Source organism: Marmota monax, unplaced genomic scaffold (assembly GCF_021218885.2).
Source record: "Marmota monax isolate L192 unplaced genomic scaffold, Marmota_monax_Labrador192_F-V1.1 WCK01_AAM20220418_F8-fsc00042, whole genome shotgun sequence".
Lineage (NCBI taxonomy): Eukaryota > Metazoa > Chordata > Mammalia > Rodentia > Sciuridae > Marmota > Marmota monax.
This window is the reverse complement of record NW_026693008.1, coordinates 7,642,787-7,665,484: the sequence shown is the minus strand read 5'-3', so window position 1 is coordinate 7,665,484 and position 22,698 is coordinate 7,642,787. Positions and strand designations below refer to the sequence as shown.

At 38.9% G+C, this 22,698-nt stretch overlaps 1 protein-coding gene across 4 annotated transcripts in view; it reads right to left on the bottom strand.

Annotated features, from left to right (window-relative positions):
• The window catches only part of Cfap20dc (CFAP20 domain containing), a 231,593-nt gene that overhangs the window by 86,687 nt on the left and 122,208 nt on the right, over window positions 1-22,698 (bottom strand). For 3 of the 4 annotated variants that reach the window (XM_046453011.2, XM_046453012.2, XM_058582096.1), the window contains 6 exons: window positions 22,393-22,557; window positions 8,840-8,976; window positions 8,212-8,374; window positions 5,936-6,052; window positions 4,683-4,802; window positions 2,449-2,774 (listed from right to left, as the gene is read on the bottom strand). In XM_046453011.2, the coding sequence (XP_046308967.1) occupies window positions 2,449-2,774; window positions 4,683-4,802; window positions 5,936-6,052; window positions 8,212-8,374; window positions 8,840-8,976; window positions 22,393-22,557 (1,028 nt within the window). The remainder of the gene's footprint in view (window positions 1-2,448; window positions 2,775-4,682; window positions 4,803-5,935; window positions 6,053-8,211; window positions 8,375-8,839; window positions 8,977-22,392; window positions 22,558-22,698) is intronic. The other variant, XM_046453013.2, reaches the window with a different exon arrangement.

Below are 22,698 nucleotides of genomic sequence, written 5' to 3'. Positions count from 1 at the left end.
AGAAGAAAACCCATTTGCTAAAGAAGGGACCATTACAAATTCTAGAACTTGTTCCAGTATAGTCCCACATATTTTGTTTGTTGTATTTCTGTATCTTTTTTTTTTTTAAACTGAGGTTTTATTCTTTATTCTTTTTTTTGGTACTGGGGAATGAACCAGAAGTGCTTAAACACCGAGCCACATCCGCAGCCCTTTCTAATATTTTATTTAGAGACGGGGTCTCCCTGAGTAGCTTAAGGCCTTACTAAATTGCTGAGGTTGGCTTTGAACTCACGATCCTCCTGCCTCAGCCTCCCCAGCTGTTGAGATTACAGGTGTGCGCAACCACACCTGGCAGTATTTCTGTATCTTGGTTTGCACCTTGGTATTCTCTCTTAACAGCAAATCCCAAAGCTTGACAGCATGGCGAGGCTTTTGACCTTCCAGGCTGCCACTCAGGAGGCTCCAAGTGAAGGTGGGCGAGGCTGATGCCAGCACGAGATGGGCCTGCCACAGACTCCAACCACACTCACACCAAGATCTCAGATGTGAATTATTAGCAACTTAAATTACACTAACCCATCACACTGGTCACAGCAGCAGGCCCAGCACGGGGTGAGCAGACCACTATGCCAGCGAGAGCTTGGGTGGTGCACAACAAATTTTTTTTCAGTTTCACGTAGTTGGTAATAAACACATAATAAACATTAAAGGATGTTACAAGTAGCAAGACAGTATGGAAAGTGGTATTAAATTGGGGCTGTGGCTCAGTGGTAGAGCACTTGCTTAGTATGTGTGAGGCACTGGGTTGGATTCTCAGTGCTGCATGTAAATAAATAAAAATAAATAAAGGTCCATTGACAACTAAAAAAAAATAAATAAAAAATAAATTGAAATGTTCATTTTCTCCTGAAGGTCTGTTGCTTCTCAAAGCTTATCCTTCACATAGATGGAAGGGGTAAGTTCCTTGTGTGGTATTATTTAAAGGGAAGTTCCCCAATCATGCTTCCCTCCTGGTCTCCCAAGGAACCACCTTTCCCACCTGCTATGAATTTCCACCATTAGAGTAAGTCTTTTGTGTCAGGTAAGAGAGATGACAGCTGTGTGCCCCTGGAAAGGGAACAAACTGGGTCCCCTTAAGAAAATGAGCTGTATGAACTGATGAGATGAGCCAACTCATCCTGCAGAAGCATTGGTGGCTGGGGCGGGGACACTACTAGATGCTAAAGACAAATGTCCATTTTACCGTTTTTACAGCTTAATATTTTTAAGGGTGAAAGGAAAAATATATTCAACAGAAACATTTAAAATGCCAGCATCAAATGCAGAATTTATGTATAATGGGTTTGTGGTAGATTTACAGTTTGGCGTGACTAATTGTTTCATTACAGTCAGAAGCAAGCATAGTGTGAACAAAGTATCCTCCGTGTATTTTGCTGAAGGAACTCATTAAAAGTTACAAAACCCCATAATTATTGCCTAAACAATCCCACCATTATTCTCAACTGGCTCTGAGGCTAGAATCTGTGGACTGCATCTATATCCCACTGACAAATAGGTTTCTTAATCAATTATAGTTACTAAAAAGGAGTTTTGTAAGCATACATAAAAATTTTCTAATTATTTCTATAATTTATATATTAAGTGATGTGTATATTTTCATTAATCCTTAACTTGACTGTTTTCTGCCTTTAAAATAATTTTTCCGCCAGCAAATACGAATGGCTATTGTTGAGAAGAAAGCTAAAAAAAAATCTCACATATAAATTCATTTCATATGGAGGAAACGTTATCATAATGTATTAGGTTTTAAACAAATGTTTCCCAACTATATTCAGTTTGATTTTTCAACAAGTTTTAAGAAAACTTTTTCTTTATGAATTGACTAACTTATATTTAGAGTCTACATAATTCCAAACAGAAAACCTCCTGTTAAGGCAAGTCCCAGCACTAATTCATGATTCATTGTCTCAACTTTAATTGGCACAGTTCTTGAAATTCTGAGGCCATATGGAAAATAATGAGTCCTAATGGGTCTAAGGTGAAAAGACGGCAGGGGAGTAAGAAAGTCAGAAAACCATCCGTTCAGAATGCCTAGCGACTGCGATGCAAAAAATGTCCCCAGAGATCCAGAAGGACGTGTTCTCAGTGTTTCACGGGTCTTTCCATCTTATAACTAAATTGTATATTGTTTCTCATACTGTGGGACAAAGATTAAAATGAAAAAGAAAAAAAGCCTAACAAGCCAATAACTATATCCCATAATTACAGATGATATTGGCAGTTAATAATAAAAAGGCAGCAATTTAGAGTTACCATAACAACCTAATGCCACCCTTGACTGACATAGCAATCTGCTGCATGTTTATAAATAGCAGTTGATTTCCCCCATTTCAACTAGTTCTAGTGCTTATCAGAGCTAATGGAACTACTGTGTTTTATGACTATTTTACTCATCAAGCAGTGTACCTCTTCGCTGCTGTCACCATCATAGAAATCATCCTCCGATTGGGTGTCTTTCCTTCTCCCACTGTTATCTTCTTTTAGATCCAAAGTGAACGGGCATTCCTCTGGGGACAGATTCTGTGTCTTCCCGTGAGGTGCTGATCGTGGTCTAGATGAGAAAGTGAAAATGTCCTTTGAAAGGATCTGGGTCTCCTCTGCCTGAGGGTCACGTTCACTGTCCTTGTTGGCTTCTAGGCACAGGTGTGAAGTGCAGGAGTCATCCAGGAGGGACTGGCTGCCAGATGCCAAATGGGAAATGTGATCATCATTTTCAGGAAATATCCATTCATCTGACATTTGGGAAAGATGACAAAAAATTAGAGTAGTGTTCCATAAAAGTGATATTTTAGGTAGCTTAGTTGGGTTACGATTTCTTGTTGTTGAAACAAGTGATTTATCAAAGAAGGCAGAAGCCAAGGAAGGCAATTTATCCACCATCTTGGAACTTGCTAAACATTTAATCCATAGATCAGTGTCTATAGCTACAGGCAACTCATTTGCACTTTCTCTGCATCCGAGTGGAAACACTGGCCAGGAAATTTGTAAGTCTGAAGTAATTATCACCTGTCTGGCAGCAAGTTCTCTATAGCACAACCTCATTAATTTGACATTCCAAAGGAGGAAAATCTCCCAACTCTGAAAGGGTTTGAGTTACTAATATCTCCCTTTAACTACAGGAAGACAGTATACCACCCTTAACAAGCTTCTTTAAACAAAATATCTGGTTATTGTTACGATTACAGATCATGGAAGAGAGAAAATTAGACAGAGGTTGACATCTGTCTCCATTCTATGGACTGAAGATAGAGCCATTTGCAGACTAAAACGAGTAGACTTTTCAGTAATAGTAAACCCAAAGACATACTGTTAATCTGAGTGGTGAATTCTGTTCCATGAAATATACCTGTATGTTTAGTTTTAGGACACAATGTTTTGACATGAAAATCTTTTTGCACATTATTTGTTTTCTTTAAAAATACTGTATGCTACCACTGAGACATATTTTTATCAAACCCTTTGAAAATTGTCTCTTAACCTGAGGCTACCTTTCTGCAACATGATTTGCCTATATAAAGGGTGATAAATAGACAAAGTCTTAGAGACAGTCTGTTGGGAACCAGGCTTTCATGGTTTCAGGGACAGAGTGTAGGTATGTGGCCAGTGGCAGGCTGAACACACACCTGACCACCTTCCCAGGGGTGTAGATGCTACTGAGTCAGTGTAGCTGTGGATAGTTGTCAGAACAAGTACACTGGGAACTCCATTTTGGACAGCAAACCTTTTGTGTAGTGCTAGGCACATAGTAGGTGAATTGTGAACATAGTAGGGGCTCTAGAAATGCTAGAAAAGGTTACAAAAATGAATGTGTTGTGTTATATAATGCATATGTTAAGGAAATTGGAGGAAAAGATCCTGTTGGGAATCTTCATGATGCAATTTAACAATTTATATGACCTGTTGCCAAACATTTTTAACTGTCAAAAAGTCAAAGTAGAAGGAGTGTTTTATACCACACCAACTCTAATTATCTCACTACTGCATGCTTTTTTGGAATTTGTACTTTTACCTCAAGTATTTCCATATCAATTGTAATGAATAATTTGGTGTGTTTTCTTAGGAAAATATGTAAATTACTGTGTAATCACAATATTGCAGCAAACAAGATAAATGCAAGAATGATCACCTAAACATCTAATTAGTTTTTCTACACAGTCAGATTTATGCTGGAGACACTAATTGCGCCTAACATTTTAATGAAGGTTTCAACATTGCATAAATAAGACTGACAAACTACAAACAATTTTCATTTATTTTCCTTTTTCCCTTGCTCAAAAACAATTTGCTTTTGTAAAAGGAGCACACACCTGCTAGGCAAGATAGGTGGAGGGCTCAGTGCTCTCTGCTCCAGCCATCTCCGTTTATAAAGAGGGTGGAGAAAAGAAACAACAGAGGGTCTATGGGGAGGGCCACGTTGTCTTGGGAATACTTCATAGTTTTAAAGTTTCATTATGAATGGAACAACCCATTCATAAATAAAAGACTCTTGTCATCCATTAAAATTGGACAGAAAAGAGAGGTTAAAAAAGGAGATTTACAAAAAATCACAAATTTCTAGCAAATGGCTACATCACAGCTTTTCAAAATGACTAGGATCTAACTATTTGGCAGAATTATAATTTTTAACAGTAAAGACACACCTGCTTGGTCAGGAGACGGAGGTCCTGGGGTGCTGGGGTTCAACGTCTCTGCTCTTTGCTGAATCCCAGTGGTGAGGACAGTTGTTCCTTCATCTTCATTTATGATATTTCCTGAATAGCCTTTATTGGAATAAATATTTTCCACTCTGTTATTGCTTTTGATATTTATAAAGAATAGTTTTTAAAGAATGGTATTAATTGGGTATCATTTTCCATTTGATTATTTTCAAAGACAATGAGAGGTCACAATGTAGATATATGCAGGTCTTTTTTTTTTTTTTAGCAGAATGTTTTAAGATGAACTCAGCTGCATTTTTGTAGCTGTTCACCTTAAAATTCTTTGATATTTGCACAGGGACATTTTAGATTTAAGTTTTATGATAGGTGATAAAAAGAATTCCAAAACCCATATAATTTTTAAAGGGGCTTATATTTTTTTCTTGGGTTCCACATAAGATAGAGTGCTTTTTTAAAATTATAATTCCTACTAAATGTGACTCTTTTAAATCTAGCTTTTTTCTTTAGCTGTTTAAGAAAATAGATAACAGGTATTATTGCAGCATAAGTTTTTCTATTTACTCTTTTATAAAAATAACAGGAAACTTCGCAGGCTGAATTGCAACCCACCCCTCATGGTTTTGACACATTTGTTAACACAGCATACATGGTAGCCTTTGGGCTGGATTCAGGATACAATAATATGTGTAAATACCAACCTACACCTACATGCCTCAAGTCTGGCATTTAAAGGAATAACTGTAAAACCATCTCATGCTTAACTGGTTGCAAAGAGTTTAAATTTTAACCTACATTATATCATATGGCCAAGAATCCAGAGGGAGAGACCACAAGCATAGCAAGCAATCTGAAAAGAGCCCAATTTAAAAAGAAAAGACACACACAAAAATCTGAAGAATTATAATAAAGTTCAATTTTAGGAAAGTCTGCAGGCAGGAACTTCAACTATCACATGTAGGCCATTTTTAAAAAACAACAATTTGGGCTTATTCAGCCTTTGAGAGCACATGCAGGCAGTTCTTTATTTCTGTGGTTGTCTATTTAATCCAGCAAATCTCTGTTAGGGCTCTAGAGCAATTCTTTTGCAGAAAATTTGATTTTCATAATCCCTGCAGAACAGACATTTATATTTTAAATGAATTGGTTCATAATCCTTTGAAATTTACAACCTGCGGAGAGATTCCATTGCCCTGAATAATATACAGATTTAAGATAGTATTGAAATAGTGCCATACCACTGGGTGTCTCTGTCCTTTCTCTGCTGGTGCTTTTTAACCGAAATCTTCTTCTGTTATTATTCTTATCTGCTGATGCTTCTTGAGGGGGATGTGGATGCATAATAGGTAGATTGGCTGGTACATTTTCATATCAAAGAACAAAAGCCAGGACATAAAGTGCTATATCACTTGAAATAATTCAGTAAATATAATTATCACTGTAATGAGAATATTCATGTATCATTTTGACATAGTGTGAAGCTCCGTCAAAAACACAGCTTATTCCTGCAGTAGAAAATAGGTATTTGGTTCCATTCCAATATTAGGATTGTTTCAGGCTTTCAAAATGACTGATACATTTTATTCGTGAAAGATAACATTTATAGAAGAGCTACAAGCAATTTGATTGATGTTAATCGTGCAACATGCTATATAAGAAATATGAAAAAAAAATGAAATTGACAGCCAATACAGGAAAAATAATTCTTCATATATATATATATATATATATATATATATATATATATTATATAATATATAAATGAGTATATATTTCAACACAAGCTTAGAGAGTATTTTCCAAAAGAACCCTGGAGAACTGAGGTCAAACCTGGAGAAGGCTTCTTAAGTATAATTTAATTCTTTAATAATTATATTCATAGCAGCACTTATTATTTACCAAATGTTTCCTTTCTTGGTACAATATGATACACCTAACTGGGCTTTCTCATTGAATCCTCAAAATACTCCTTTGAAGCTGCTGTTATTTATTACTAGAGCTATTGTAGTGGCACCCCCTCCTCCACAGAAAGTCTTAACTAAGCTTTCCCAGAAATTTGGACCATATTGATTTTAGGACTAACAGAAAAAGAGTCTCTACGAAAGAGTTCAGTGTAGGTAAACTTCCTATTTTTCTGTTGCTCTGTTTTACTTGGCCACTGGCCTGGAAGAGATCAGCATTCCCGGTGCTCAACACCCCTTTTCCTAATTTTTCAGAAACATTTGTTCAGTACAGTAGTTTGTAGAAGTGTGTTTGCAAATGCAAAACGTGATTTAAAAAAGGCAGATCCTTTAACGAGGCCTCTGGCCTGGAGCTGGGCTTCACAGAGATGTCTACATTTCTAAGATAAGAAAAGTTACCAACTGGGCTCCATGGTAACAGCTGGCAGGGGGCGGAAAGAAAGGGGCAAAGAAGCTCTCCCCTTCTCAGGTGTTGTCCTTGAAGGGTTAACTTGCCCAGAACAGTGAAAGAAAAAACTGCTTTTATGTGAACTTCTGCAGTCTGTGAACTTCTGGGCCCCTACCCTTACATGCTGGGTATAAAGTTCTGAAACTTCAGGGGATTAATTGATTACAGTGAAAGCTGTGCCCCCTGAACCTGGCTGCAGCCAAATAAAACTGTTCCCTGCTATCTTAGGTGCCCCGCCTCATCTGTTCTCTACACACTAGGGGTAATGGTATCCCCATTTTAAAGACAAGGAAACTGAGGCTCAGAGGGTGGAAGAAACAATTACAGCCTCAGACAGTGGTAGAGCCAGGACTGTACATGCATGTCATTAATTTCTTTATATCAGCTTGATATTCCATGGGGGATACTGTCTGTAATAGAGATCATTCGTTTCCAAATCAGGTAAAATGAAATCAAATGCCCTCTTTTCAACTCTCGCTAAGGGTGACAGGGAGTTGTAAATCTTGGATTCTGGTCTCAATGCTTTCTGGTGATTACAAACTGAACCACTTTACCTTGAACTCAGTCTGTAAAATGGGACAAGGCGCTTTCTTCACTCACCGGCTGTTTTGGTATCAGTGAGAGAAAATCAAGAGCCCTTTACCAGTGGAAAAGATTAATTAAAAGATGAAATTAAGGGCTGGGGGTGTAGCTCAGTGGTAGAGCACTTGCCTAGCACATGTGAGGCACTGAGTTTGACCACATAAAAATAAATAAATAAAGGTATTGTGTCCATCTACAATTAAAAATTTTTTTTTTAAAAAAAGAAGAAATTAATCCAAGAAAACTTAAAATGTACATGGAGTTTCCAAACTGTAGAGATGAGGGGGTGCTATTTTATTTCTGTAATCACTATCATAAAGCAAAAACACAGGGTACTTTAGCAATTTGAAAAATTGGAGTCTATAGAATGATAATATATACATAAGAATTCTAAATACATTTCAGTAGCCACCACCTTTTTCATTCCTAAATGGTAATTCTCTAGTCATGTCTAGTTACAAATATAACTTCTGATTTATCTTACCATTTCTCACTATTTCCACTAGCTTTCACTCCTTCTTACCATGAATAGGTGCGGTCTGCTTTATTTGGCGAATATTTTCTTTATCTCCTTGTTCCTCAGCCTCAGATATCAGCAAGGTTGACATTTCTGCACTCTTAACACACTTCTCTGTGGTGGGCTGCTGGCAGGATCGGCTATTTTTGGACCCAACGGATCTTACTGTCTGTAAGGAAGAAGAATTGATTTGCACATTTGAAAACTATAGGAATTATACTTGTTTCCCATAGAATCTACAAAGGAAAAAAAATGGGATAAATAGTGAGGGAAAACTGGAGGAGATGAGGTTAAAAAGTGGTGGAAGGGGAAGTCATTGTAGAGAATTAGAAATGGAAGGAGAAAAATAACCTCACATCAAATAGAAGACCCGCAGGTCTCTGGGACACGTGAACTGAAATGTGCTCATTTGCTATCTCCATCTTCAGCAGGTAGGAGTTGAATTAGGAGTCACTGAGTATGGTGGAATTTTGGAGGAAACTAAAAAGATTTGAGACTCTATTCACTATAGTGTCTGGTCAAGATCCAACTCCTTTTTTGAAAGAACGTGCTCCTATGTATTCGTCTGTAATCCTCTGTCCCCCCTTCCTCCTGTTCCCTTCCTGGGCCACTTATGCTGGGAATGTGCTCCTACCTCTGTGGAGAGCCTCAAGTTATTCCTTCTGCCAGAGAGTGGAGGTGGTCCAAGAACTCGGGATCCAAAGGCGATGTGACACACATCTTGACTCTTACAGCTCCTCACGCTGCCTGTCGCTCTGTTGATGAACTGATCTGTTTGTTAGAGGAAATTAGTAATGGTCCATTAATGGGCGTAATGACAAACGCCACCTTCCAATACTTGGGCAAGCACAGTCTGGTGCTCTGTGATCTGACTCATCTCTTCTCTCTGTAGCATTTATATTTCTTTCTTTCCTTCCCTTGTGGTCTGCAATTGAGCCCAGAGCATTCTGCCCTTTTGATTTTCTTATTTTGAAATGGGGTCTTACTAAGTTGCCCAGGCTGGCCTCAAACTTGCAATCCTCCTACCTCAGCCTCCCTAGACACTGGGATTACAGGTGTGTGGCACTGCACCCGACTCCCTTCAGCACTTATTAAAAATGCAGTTACTGCATCCGCTCTATCAAGTTTATACAATACTTTTAACAAGGTCCCTCAAGTAATTTTTATACTCACCATCAACTGAGAACCACTGCTGTAAGCATTTTCTGCAGAAAAGAAAAGCTACTAAAAATACACCTTATTTTCTCCTTAAGGAAGTAGTTTAAATAAAATTATTCAATTCAACTAAATAGATGGTTAATTGGGTGCTCTCTTAGGCATTTCCCAGAGGTTGTCAGTGACACAAAATAGAGAAGACATCACTTGCCCTCCGGGAATCTGGAGGAGGGTGACGGCACAAGTCAATGTTCACAGAGCAGTGGGGACGAAGGAGTCACCTCTTCAGTGGACCTTGAGTAACTGATTCAGTTTCAAAAACAAGACATGTAAGGAGCCCTAAGTAGAGGAAAGTGCCTGAGTAAAGAATGGGGGAGGGGAAGGGTGGGTGCGCTTGGGAGTAGAGCCACCAGTTTAGCTGGAAGGACAGGCTAGAGTCATGCTGAAAAACAGCCTTGAAATGCCAAGAGCCCATCTTAGATTTGGTAGGCAACAGGGGATCCTTGGAGCTTTTAGGAAGACAGCACACTGGGGTCACTCCAGGTTAGGGCAGGTGTGTTCACCGAATCATGCTGCCTTTCCTTTTGGGCACACAGCAAATGGACATCTCTGAGCCTTCTCTGCCATTAGATGAGCTGGGACTGCAGTTGGCTGATGGAATGTGATAAGTGTAAACCATCGGCTGATCCCATAAACCTCCTGCATGATCTCTGGGTGCTCTCCTCCTTCATGTCTTGCCAGAATACAAAAGATACTGTGAAGGACTTTAAGGCCCCCGGAGGAGCCACTAGATGAAAGGAGCCCAGATCTCTGAATGATCATGTGCAAGGCCACCCAAGGAACATGGGACTGGACTAGATCGAGGGGTTGTTTGCGAAAGTAGTTAGTGTCCTCTGACTACCAGCAGGTGAGGGTAATGGCCCTTGAAACGCTGTCCCTATGTGGAAACTTTGCAAGGTTCCACCTGCAAGACAGGACCAACTAGAATATTCCAACGGTGGCCCTGGGGAAGTCCACATTGGCCTCTGATCTGGATATGTAGAGGAGCTCCTGTCCAAGTGTACAATGCCGTGTGTCCCTGGTACTGCCTGGTGAATGTGTGCTGCCACAGTACTTCCTGTCCAACCTGTACCCCAGAACCTGCTCGGTGGTCTCAGTGGCCTGCTGTAGAACCGTCGTTTTACATGTGACAGTGGAATTAAAATCCACTCCCTTGCAGTGGCCCAAGAAAAGGCACACGGGTTTGTGAACCATCCCATACTTAGAAAGCTCCAGATATCTAGGTCTGCATGGACGTTATGTGTGTGGATGTGTGGGTGTTTTCTGGGATCTGTTTCTGTGCTTATAATGAAGCTGACCATATGGGCAGGGGCGAGATCATCAAGTTGAACTGAAAGAGTTTTTGCTGGACAGAAGGTCTGAGATGTACATTGAAGTGGTACCAGTTTTCTTCAAGTTCCTGATGCCCTGTTGGGTAGAAGAGAGATTCTCCTTGTCTAAAGGATGGAATCAAGACTAATGTGTAGAATTTACTTTTAGCCCAACATAAGGAACATCTTTCTCTCATTAAAGCACATCTGACTGTTGAGGTGGTAGGCTTTTCTTTTTGTCATTTTGAAGGTGTCCAAGCAGAAATCTGGACTCTGGGAGGCAGATTCTGATGTCCAATGACTCCTTAATTTGTATCTCCAGCCTGATTCTCTCTTCTGTACTCCACTGCTTGTATTCGGTAGTTTTCTTGATCAGCTCTTCTCTGATGTCTCGGAGATATTTTAAACAGAAGACCTGACCTAGTGAATCAACCATCCATCCACCCATCCACCCACATTGAGCGACAAGGCCTAGGCTTGACACCTTCCTGCACCCTCTCCATGTCATGTCCCTGTTTCCTTGTCTCCACCAGCACTGCCATTCAAGTGTCATCCTTCCTCTCCTGGATGGCCACACAGCGTAGCAAGTGACTTGCTATGTCTGCTTTGCTGTCTTGTTCCATTCTTTCTCCAAAATGCAGCTAGAGAGGTGGTTTTTGCTTTTTTGTTTTGATACTTGGGATTGAATTCAGGGGTGCTGAACCACTGAGCCACGTCCCCAGCCCTTTTTACATTTAGAGACAGGGTCTCACTGAGTTGCTGAGCATCTCTCTAAGTTGCTGAGGCTGGCTTTGAACTTGCGATCCTCCTGCCTCAGCCTCCTGAGCCACTGGGATTACTGGTGCGGGCCAAGGTGGTCTTATACAAATGTAAGTCTATCATTTCCTTTCCTTCACCAAGGCTTTCAGTGACTCCCCTGCTGCTCCTAGGACTGAGAGGAAAGCCCTCCATATCACCTGTAGACACCTGTTCTCCCACATCTTCATACCTTACACCCCCTCATTTTCTGCTCTCTCCACAGGCTGCCAGAGCATCAGTACATGCCGGTCCTGGTGGCTAGAAGGCTCTTCTTTCTCTTTGATCTTCCTGTAAGTTCCCCCAATAGAGGTGCTTCTGATAGCTTGCCCTCATACAACTTGGGAGCGCTGCACTTTCCCACGTCTGTGGCATTCCCTAATTAATGTGAGCTTTGTTAGACATAAATGTGGTGGCTTATGTCATCTTGAACTTCAAATGCCTCTCCCAGTGCTTGACCCAGAGTGGGCACCTATGGTAATCGATCCTTGCTGTGCAAAATGAATCATTAAATGAGTCAGAAGGGAAGTTGGATTAAATGACTCAAATATTTCTAACTACAATTAGAATTTCATCTTGGGCAAAACTCACCTGGGGCTTTTATGTGTTTGTCAAGGAGGAGTACTGGACAGGACAGGGCAACTAGAGGATGTGAGGATCATGGAGGAGGGTCACAGTTCATCTGTATGACAAGGCTCTCAGCAGCAGTGCCAGGCACCATAAGATGGCCATTCGTGTCACATGGGAAAGATCTTAAATGTTGCCAAACCAACCGGGACATACGTGCATTTATTTTTTTTTCCTGGTCATTTATAAATATCCACTTGAATCAACATAACACTGTTCATTTCTCAGGATTGATAATAGAAATGGTAGTTGAATTCCAGTCCATTTGGCAACATCTATTATAGACACCATTTGTATTTTTTATGGCCAAGTACAACAAGTTCTGGATTATGTATTGTGTCCTTTAATATGGATTTTCCCAGAAAGGAATGGCCACTGAGGGTACAGAAGGTCTGTATGGGATGTGGTGAGGGTCTACAGGGGAATCCCACACCTGCACAGGGGCCTTCTCCCACTCCCAATCCTGGGGGCTATTCAGCTTTGGGTCTTTCTGGTCAAATGTTTTACAAGGAAAGTTCTCTTGAGTTTCTTCATGTTTGTCTAAACGCAGGTTCCTCCCAATCAGTTTAAGTTCTTTGAGTGAAAGCTTATTTCTTTGGTACCCCATGTACCCCATGTGTTGAGCTCAGCTTAGCACATGGTAGATAATGGACAGATCTCACCAGCATTATGAGTACTATGCCAGATTACACAGAGGATTTGGGGAGGAGGGAGAAGTTTAGCAATCATACAACATAGTTCTAGCTATAATGTTAACTCATCATAATTATTAACAAAATAACTCCAAAATATCTTCAATTTCATAGAGAACCTTTTGCTTAGCAGTAGACACCCAGTGATTTTTAAAGATTCAGCCGAACCCAGTATGCTATAAACCTCTAAATCACAGAAAATTATTTTTTGGAAGATATTATTTTTACTGTTTTACAAAAGGATCTATTCTAGGATTGCTTTAAAGAATAGTCTACCATAGTGTATTTAAATTTAAAACTACTGGGCTGTGGCTGTGGCTGAATGGCAAAGTGCTTGCCTAGTACATGTGAGGCACTGGGTTCGATCCTCAGCACCACATAAAAATTAACAAAATAAGGGCATTCTGTCCACCTACAACTACAAAAAAATTTTTAAAAAACGATTTCTAAAACTTTTACACACTTAGGCATACAAATGTACACACACACACACATATGTGATTATATTTATGAAAAAAATGTTTATTTATTTTACATTTTGGTATATTCCCCCCCCCCCGCCCCAGAAAACAGGGTATATTAAAACTCCACTATTCAGGATCTCTTAACAAACCTCTTTAAGTTTGTTATTACAATTAATCTACCAATTCTTGTTTCACTAAATAATTCTGTTTATGATCAAGTTAATTGTCATAATTATCTGTATAAACATGCATTATGCTATGTATTTACTGCAATGGGGCCTTAATTAAAACCTACAAGTAAAGGTAATTTAGATCTCTGGTTTCTCAAGGAAAAAGTAGATGAGACAAAGTTCCTATAATGAGTAAAATCTTAATAAAAGAAAACTACAAGCAGAAATGCATACCTTTTGAATTCTAAAAGGAGCTCTTTTAAGAGCTGATATCAATATGCATAAAATAAGGTTAAAAATCAAGATTAGATTAAAGTCATGCCGTAGGCATTTCATTTTCTTGAGTTTGTGGGAAATGAAGTTGGTATAGGTCAGAAATGTTACTGTTAATTATTTTGCTCTTTTACTGAGGAATAGTGTCTTTGTAGTTAGATTGTAAAACCTGAGGGGCTAGTCTCTAATTGCCTTTTAAAAAAATAAACATTCATTTTTGTCTCAAGATACAATGTTCTAATTATTATAGTCATTTAAGTTTGCAGGGTTTTCGGAGCTTAACCAGAAAAACCTGTGGAATTTTCCACCCTAATCACTGAGGGGTCATGCTTAACACTTCCGTCTATTATCTAACAAGCAAATCACAACTGAAGCTGGCCCCAAAGGCCAGAGTGTGAATTGGATTAATTTTTATGTTAGTGTATATGTGTTGTTATAAAGAATGCAAAAAACAAAAACAAAAATTAAAAAACCCAAAAAATCTTGCATTAGTATGGCAATATTATTTTAGATGAGGTAGTTAACCTAAGCCATAATTTCTTCATTCATAAGATTGGGATAATAATGCTACTTAAATGATGAATTTTTCATTAGATTATGCAAAAAATAGATATAATGTGCAAAATTATGTGTCTAGTAGGGGCAAATGCTTAGTAAATATGTTATTAATCCTTCCCATCTTGAGTAGTGTTTATTGGCTTATAAAGCCCACCCATAGCCATTTGTTCCTGCCTTCTTCCATTCTTTCAGTAGTGACTGGGCACTCAGTCTGGGAACCCACTGCATAAGATAGATAATGAGTGAGGTTGCTGGCCACCTCCTCCAAGATGCTCATAGTCTCTTGGAGGAGACGGATGTTAAAGCCAGTAATTGATAGATAACCATGTGATTATGACTGGGATAGGAGCTAAGAAGGAAAAGTCTAAAGGGGTTAAGTGTTTTTGATAGCAATTTAGCATCTGGTCTTTGGGGCCAGGGAAGTAACATTCAGCGTGAGACCTAAAGGATGATGCTGTCACAATGTGTACTAGATCTCCCCACCCCCACTGGGTATTATCACTTTATCTCAGCAGCAGAAGAAACTAAGGCTCACCCCATCTGTCCACTCTCAGAGCAGGGGCTCAGAATCCAAGTGCCAGAATGCCTTTTCGTGCTTGCTTTCTCTTACATGTGGTGCTGCCTTTACTGGGCCACAAAGGCCTCGTGGGAGAGTCTCCTCTTATCCAATATGAATTTTCTGTGCGATTTTTATAAAGCCATCCATTTCGCTGAGTAGTTGGAATTACAGGTGTGAGCTACCAAGCCTGGTTGGTTTTGCTATCTGAAAAATGGATCTATTAAAGATGATACAGATAAGTACCAGAACTTGATGAATATGATAATGCAGGGCAGGGGATGAGGACTCATGGGTTTCTGAGGAATCAGCACAGAACACAGCCACCATAATAGCTGGAGTGTCCTTTTTCAGGGGGAAGAAAGCCAGGTGTAGGAGAAGCAGGGTAACTGAAGTGGCTTCACTGCCCTGCAGGTACCACATCCATAAGAAGGCACCTATGGAATTGGGGAAACTGTGGCTAAACTCAGTGAAATGCCCAGTGAAAACTGTTAATTAAGGACTTCTTTAGACCTTCCGGAGGACTGGCAGTTTGTAAACCCTGGAGGTACAATGAAGTGGAAGGCAGCTAGGTCAATGCTGAAGCAGGAGAGGCCCTGTGTGATTACGATCAGCCTTCATGTTTTGCAAATAATTAAAATCAGTACATAGCCTTATCTCATTAATAAAAAGTTTAAGACATTTTTGAAAGGCAATAAAATAATACTAAAAACTAAAATTAGAATAATTTTTCCACTAAACTGGAGTAGGACCTTAGACAGCGTAGAAACATCATTTGTGTGTAAAGTTAGGATATACTGACAAGATAAAAAAGTAATAATTCACAGGATATTGCTTTTCTTTACCAACTCTTAATGTATTAAACAGTCAGAATTAATCTAGTGTTTGTTCCTTATTCTCGAGAAGCACAGAAATCTTGTTATTTTTTTAAGGGAAATGATTTTATTATCTCAAGAAAGCTTTCCATTTTGAATAACAAGCACAGATATTTATGGGCCTGGGTAGGTAATTTCCACCATTTGGGCTTGGAAACAGGGCTATTTCCTGTACAGCGAGCAGCCTTCCAGGAAGATGCTGTTTGGAACTACTAGGAGTAGAGGAAGCAGGGTAAACTGAAGTAGCTCCACTGCCCAGCAGTGCTTAAAGGGACTCAGCTGTTAAAATGCAGCTCTGAAACCAGGCTGCGTGGTCACATCCCAGCTCTGGCACCCACTGATTTTTTTTTTTTATTAGTTGCTCATGACAATACAATGATCTTGACATATCATACATTTGATTCAAATAGGGTATGAATTCTCATTTTTCCACGTGTACAGATTGCAGGATCACATTGGTTATACAGCCATGTGTATACATACAGCAATCCTAGTGTCAGTTGTATTCTGCTGCCCTCCCTATCCCCCTCCCCTCCCCTCCCCTCCCATCACCTCTCTCTACCCATTCTTCTGTGACACTTATCTCTCTTTTTTTTCTTCCCTTCCCCCTCACACCATCATATATGTATTTTGTGTAACCATGAGGGTCTCCTACCATCTTCCCTGAAATTCCCCTTCTCCCTCCCATTCCCTCCCACCTCTCTTCCTTGTTTCGTGGTAATCTTCTTCTCATGCTCTTCCTCCCTGTTCTGTTTTGAGTTGCCCTCCTTATATCAGAGAAGACATTCGGCATTTGTTTTTTAGGGATTGGCTAACTTTGCTTAGCATAATCTGCTCTAATGCCATCCATTTCCCTGCAAATGCCATGATTTTGTTATTTTTTAGTGCTGAGTAGTATTCCATTGTGTATAAATGCCACATTTTTTTTTATCCATTCATCTATTGAAGGGCATCTAGGTTGGTTCCACAATCTAGCTATTGTGAATTGTGTTGCTATGAACATTGATGTAGCTGTGTCCCTGTAGTATGCTCTTTCTAGGTCTTTTGGGTATAGTCCGAGAAGGGGAATAGCTGGGTCAAATGTGGTTCCATTCCCAGCTTTCCAAGGAATCTCCCTACTGCCCTCCAAATTGGCTGCACCAATTTGCAGTCCCACCAGCAATGTAAAGTGTACCTTTTTCCCCACATCCTCGCCAGCACTTGTTATTGTTTGATTTCATAATGGCTGCCATTCTGACTGGAGTGAGATGGTGTCTTAAAGACCCACTGATTTTTGATCTTTGAGAGCCTCGGTTTCCTCATCTACAAAACAGTGCTTATGCTGTGAAAAGGGGGTCAGTGGGATAACTAAAGGGTTCAGTGCCCACAACCCAGTAAAAACTGTTAGCTCTGTGATGCTAGACAGTGATGATTTTTTCTTTTTTGCTCAATATCCTTATCTGCTCAAATCAGTATCGATCTTCTGTGCAGTTTTATAAAGTTGTCTAAATACAGCTATAAATAGGACTCCTGCAGCTTGAGGATCACATTTCAGTGGGAGAGAGAGCAATATGCAGACAATTAAGTCATCAGGAAAATGAAGGTAGTGATAAACGCTGTGTTGAAAATAAAAGCAGAATGGTGTGACAGACTGTTTTGGGGGTTACTGAAGGATGATTACAGCCACAGGTTTGCCACTAGTGGAAATGTATATGAAATTCACAGTCCAATGAAAATATTTAAAAATCCATACTGATATTCATATATGTATACATATATACTGTATATATTTACATATGTATATATTTACATATATAAAAATATGTGTGTGCACAAATAAGCTGTATTTTTTTCTTATACAAAAAATAAAAATAGTTGTTTAATATTTAACTATACATTTGTAGATTTTAATTTGTCAATTATTAAATTGGGTTTCCTTCCCATTATGTACTTTCAATGGAACTATTGACATTAAGTAGAGAAATATATGTGAATTTTATAGCAATTCTTACAGTTTTTCAAAATACAGAAAGTATAAAAATGAAATCAGAAGTGTCCCATAATCATTCAAACATATCATTGACATCAATCATGAATATAGAATTTTCTAGTTGATAATAGAGAAAGATATAGCATGAGAAGCAAAGGTTTTCTCTTTCTGCCGCTGCCTTCACTAGGTTCCTGCTTCCAAAGGTAATTAAGTTTTCTTAAAAATCATGGATATACCATGCCTAGGTGACTCTCTCTGTTATTTACACCAGAAGGGTCATACTGAAGCATCTTTCTGTTTCCACTTTTCACTGACTGAGATAGCTCTGAGACCTTCTCAGGCCACCACAGGTAGAGCAGGTCCTTGTCCTTGTTTGGACTGCTGGGTGACATAGAATTGTGTGGTTATTGAATCAGTTCCCTACTGTGCACAAGTAATTTGTCTCCCAGTTTTTGTTATTATAAGCAGTGTTGTCACAAACTAAAGGAGCAGTGTCGAGGTTGGTACAAGTCAGTCCTGTGAGAGTAATGCAGTTATCAAACTAATTAAATGCATTTTTCATATTTAATACTATGTTTTATATTATTAAAGCTTTTCAATATTTGCCAGATTTTTTTTACAGAAAAATTAAAATTCACTCCATTTGTGATATCTTTGCTATAACAGAGTTCATAGATATTCACCAATATCCATTCTAAATTTTTTCACACTTAAAAAAATTCAAAAATGTTTTTATTAGTGCATTGTAGGTATACCTAATATGAAGGAATAGGACCAGTTATATTTCATTTTTATCGAAGATAGGGAAGAGAATATATAATTCAAAGGTAAGAGAAGACTTGGTTTTATTTTGAATTATTATCAGATTTTGGAATTAAAAATTGTAGGATCTCTTTAACCAACACTCAATCTTATTTTACTTGATTTGAATCTTGCTTTCATAACATGGAACCCAAAGGAGAATTCTAGAATGGATTTTGCCAATGCCAAAGATAGCTGATTATTTTGTTTCTTTGCTAGATGCTGCATTAATTTATCCTTTGCAACTGTGCTAGAAACTAGGGATGTCAGTCTCCTCTTATTTAAAAAAGGAGTAAGAATACAATAAGATTGCTGCCATGGAAAGGGGGGCACTTGGGAAAACCGCCTTATAATTTTAAGTAAATTACTAGTTTTGATTTGTGCTTAGTGGACCACTGCATCCTGTCATTAGTGACTGAATACTCAACTTCAATAACCAGATCTGATTCTCTGGTTCAATTAAACTGGGGTCTCATTAATGAAAATAGGCTCATCAGATTCCACAGCACTCTGCAGAATAACAGTCATTAGTTAAAGTGCACTGGGAATTCACGAAGCAGACAGTGGGAATGTGTAGCTTTTTAAAAACCCTGGCTTTTTGGAAACAATTATTTTATTAATTTCATTAAATGCTCTTGATCAAGCTATATGACATTCAACAAAATACACTCCAAAACAGTTCCAAGTTTCAAGGTTTCCTTTTTGGCTTGTGTGAAAATGCTAGAAAGTATTCATAGGAAACAGCTACCTCTTTCTCCAGAGGCCTCCCTGAGATCTCTCAATATGTGCATTTATAATAAAAGATCACAATTTACATGAGTAAATTATAAGAGCACACAGTCATTTTCTCATGCAATTCAAATTTCATCACAGGGAGTCCACGTTTTAGAAAGACACAAAAATAAATAGTTCAAATAAAGAAATACCTCCTGGCTTTCCCTGGATTAAAAAGTCAGTCCTTGGGCATATTCATTAACTACACCAAATGAAATATTTTACACAGAGAACAATAATTATTACATTCACTTATAGTAAACTTCAAAGTCTACAAATATCAACATCAGCAACTTAAAAGTATCTGTAGAAAGAGAACCATAAAGTATAATGTATGCTCATGAAACTTAGCTGTAATGAGATTAACGTAACAGGAACGATCATAAACCTTATGGTTAAATATGAATATAAGTGTAGTTGAGAGTCACAGGGTAGAGGAAACATGCTATCAGATGGTAATTATTAATTTTCTGTATATACAACTGAAGTTGACTATTATCATGCATTGAGAACCCATTTATGGAATTTGCAAAATACATTCTAATGTCCTTCTCTGTAAATTGGGTTCAAATATGGTCTATGGAAAAGTTTCTGTTTAACTATAATATTGAACTAATGATGAAATTAGTATTTATTCAAATTCCCCTTTAATCTCATACATTTTAAGTATCCTTGAACTTCAAATAAAAAAACACACTTAAAGTATTTGTATATAGCCTTACATTTTCATTTCAAGATATAATTAGTTCTTAAAATATTAAACTTGAGGGATATCAGGAAAAAAGAGCATTTACAATTACGAAGCTATCTGATAGTCTTTACAGCTCCGTCATTTCTATTATGGAAAGTTATTGCAGTATATTGGAAGCAGAGACAGCAATTATTATCAAAAATTCTCTTGCTTATTGAATTCTGGGGCAAGACCCATTAATTGGACTGAATTGTATCCTGAAGTGCCTATAAGGGATGTCTGGGTAGTGAGACCATTTTATTTTGTCCTTTTATGTATTATCTAAAGGCTCTTTAATGAACATGGATTATATATAACCTTCTTCTTCTTTAAATGTACTGTATATAATAAATACACGAATTCTTATTATTTGCCTTCTGTACTATTAAAAAGTCCTACCTAAAATTGGTAGTTTTGAAGCAGGTGATGGGCACATGAGGGCTGTTCATTTATACATTCTCTCTACATTTCTCTAAGTTTGTAAATGTCATAATAAGTATTACAAAGGTACTGTGTATTTATATATAGTCTTCTTTCAGGATTTATAGTGAAAAAGTTATAATATAGGTCCAATTCTCTAGGAGCATACAATTGAAGACATGTAGTGCAATGAAGATTGACATAGAAAATACCCTCAAGATAGATGAACGCGGGATGAATACAGAGTAAATGAGTTCCCTCTTGCAACTTTCACCTTGGTTATCTCTTTTTTCCTGTCTCCATGTTGGATTCCCTCAAGCTCTGCTATCTGAGAACCCACAAGTCCTGCCAGTCTTCCCCCACCAGTTTCTCTCAGGGCCACTACTTTCCACTTTCACCAGCTACTCTCCGTCGGAGCCCTTGCTATTTGATGCCTGGATTGCTGCAAAGACAGATCTCAGTTGCACTCCATCTCTGGTCTCCTGTGATTTCAAAGTTCACTTTGAATCCTGCTGTCAAATTCAACTTCCTAAAAACGCAGTTCTCAGCCCTTTACTTTGGGAACACGGGGCCCACTCCAAGTGTATTCTAACACAGCTTTCCTGCCCACTCAGGCCTTTACTCTTAGCGAGCCCATGAAAATTGATCCATGCATTTCACTGTGCCCTCATTTTTGCTCAGTCTTCTGCCCCGTTTTACCTTTTTACCTGCCCATAAATCGTTCTTTCTTTTTTTTTTAGTACTAGGAATTGAACCCAAGGGTGCTTAACCACTGAACCACATCTCCAGCCCTTTACTTTATTATATTTAATTAAGAGACAGGACCTCACTGAGTTGCTTAAGGCCTTGCTAAGTTGCTGAGGCTGGCTTTGAATTCACCATACTCCTGCCTCAACCTCCTGAGCCGCTGGGATTACAGGTGTGCGCCATTGTGCCTGGCTCTTGCTCATAAATCTCTATTTATTCTAAATACTCATTTACATCTTGCATTGAATATTTTCAGGATCTGTTTCTTCCTCCACAAATGCCCTATTTACTAAATCATTATTTTCTTTTCCTCTGAATTACTTTAGTATTTGTGTCACCTGTAGCTTATAACCTTTGTGGGGTTGAGCGACACGGTGGTTCTCTACCCTGGCTGCTTGTAAGAGTCACTAGGGGGAGGTAAACAAAGAAATGAACAAACTCACTCATCTCTGGTCAAATTCAATCTGAATTTCGAGGGTGGGGCTCAGACATCAGAAAAAAGCTCTAGTTGCTTCTTGCAACAGTGGCTAGAACTGAGAATGAGCTTCAGGAGGCTGCAGCCACCACCACTCCCTAAAACTCCCTCATGGGAGAGATCGTTGTTTGCCATTTATTGTATCATTTGCAGAGTTTAAAGATGCTATTTCAGTAGTCGAAGAACCATTTCTCTGAAGCACTGTCTCATCTCCTTAACTCCTGCTCTCTTTCCCCTGTAAACTCCATGTTGAAGTAGAAAATGTTTCCACATGTCAAATAGCCGGGCACCCGGGCCAATTCTTCATTTGTTATTTTCTTGACCTCAGTAGTGATCTGAGCTTGCAGCACCCAGAATACAGCAAGTACTAAGGATACAAAGGAATGAGGTACACCATGTGCACGTACTAACATACCACAGTGAATTCCACCCTTATGTACATCTATAAAGCATCAATTAAAAATAAATAAATGAGTGAACAGAAGATCGGTAGAGTCAGGGGACAGGAGAAGGAAGGAAGGGAGAGAGAGAGGGGGGCACCTGGGACTGAAATGGAGTAAATTAAACTTCATGCATTTATGATTGTGTCAGAATGAACCCAGCTTTTATGCATAACCATAATGCATTAATAAAAGCAGACACAAAGAATGAGGTACAGTGTCCTCTGGGAGGAAGTCACATTTGTGGGGGGATGTAGACATATTATGGTTATGATTTAGGGGCTTCACGTGCTTACCTGATTCTGCGGATCTTAGAGGATGTCCTCCAAATTTGATTTCAGTTTGGCGGAGTTTAGTCATGTTCAGCAGCTGTGTGATGTGCGGAACGTCTGTTGTTAGTTGGCAGCTTCGCGGAATGATGTCTGTGGGTTCATCTGTTTGAAAGGGAACGCCATACATAGCTGGAAAGAAAGACAGACACTCATTCCCAAGCTGCCAGTCATCTCTGCCGAATGGGCACACCCTATAAACCAAACCAGCTGAGGTTAAGAGTGTGACTTTGGATGCGTTCCTCAGCCTTCAGCCTTGATTTTCACATCTGT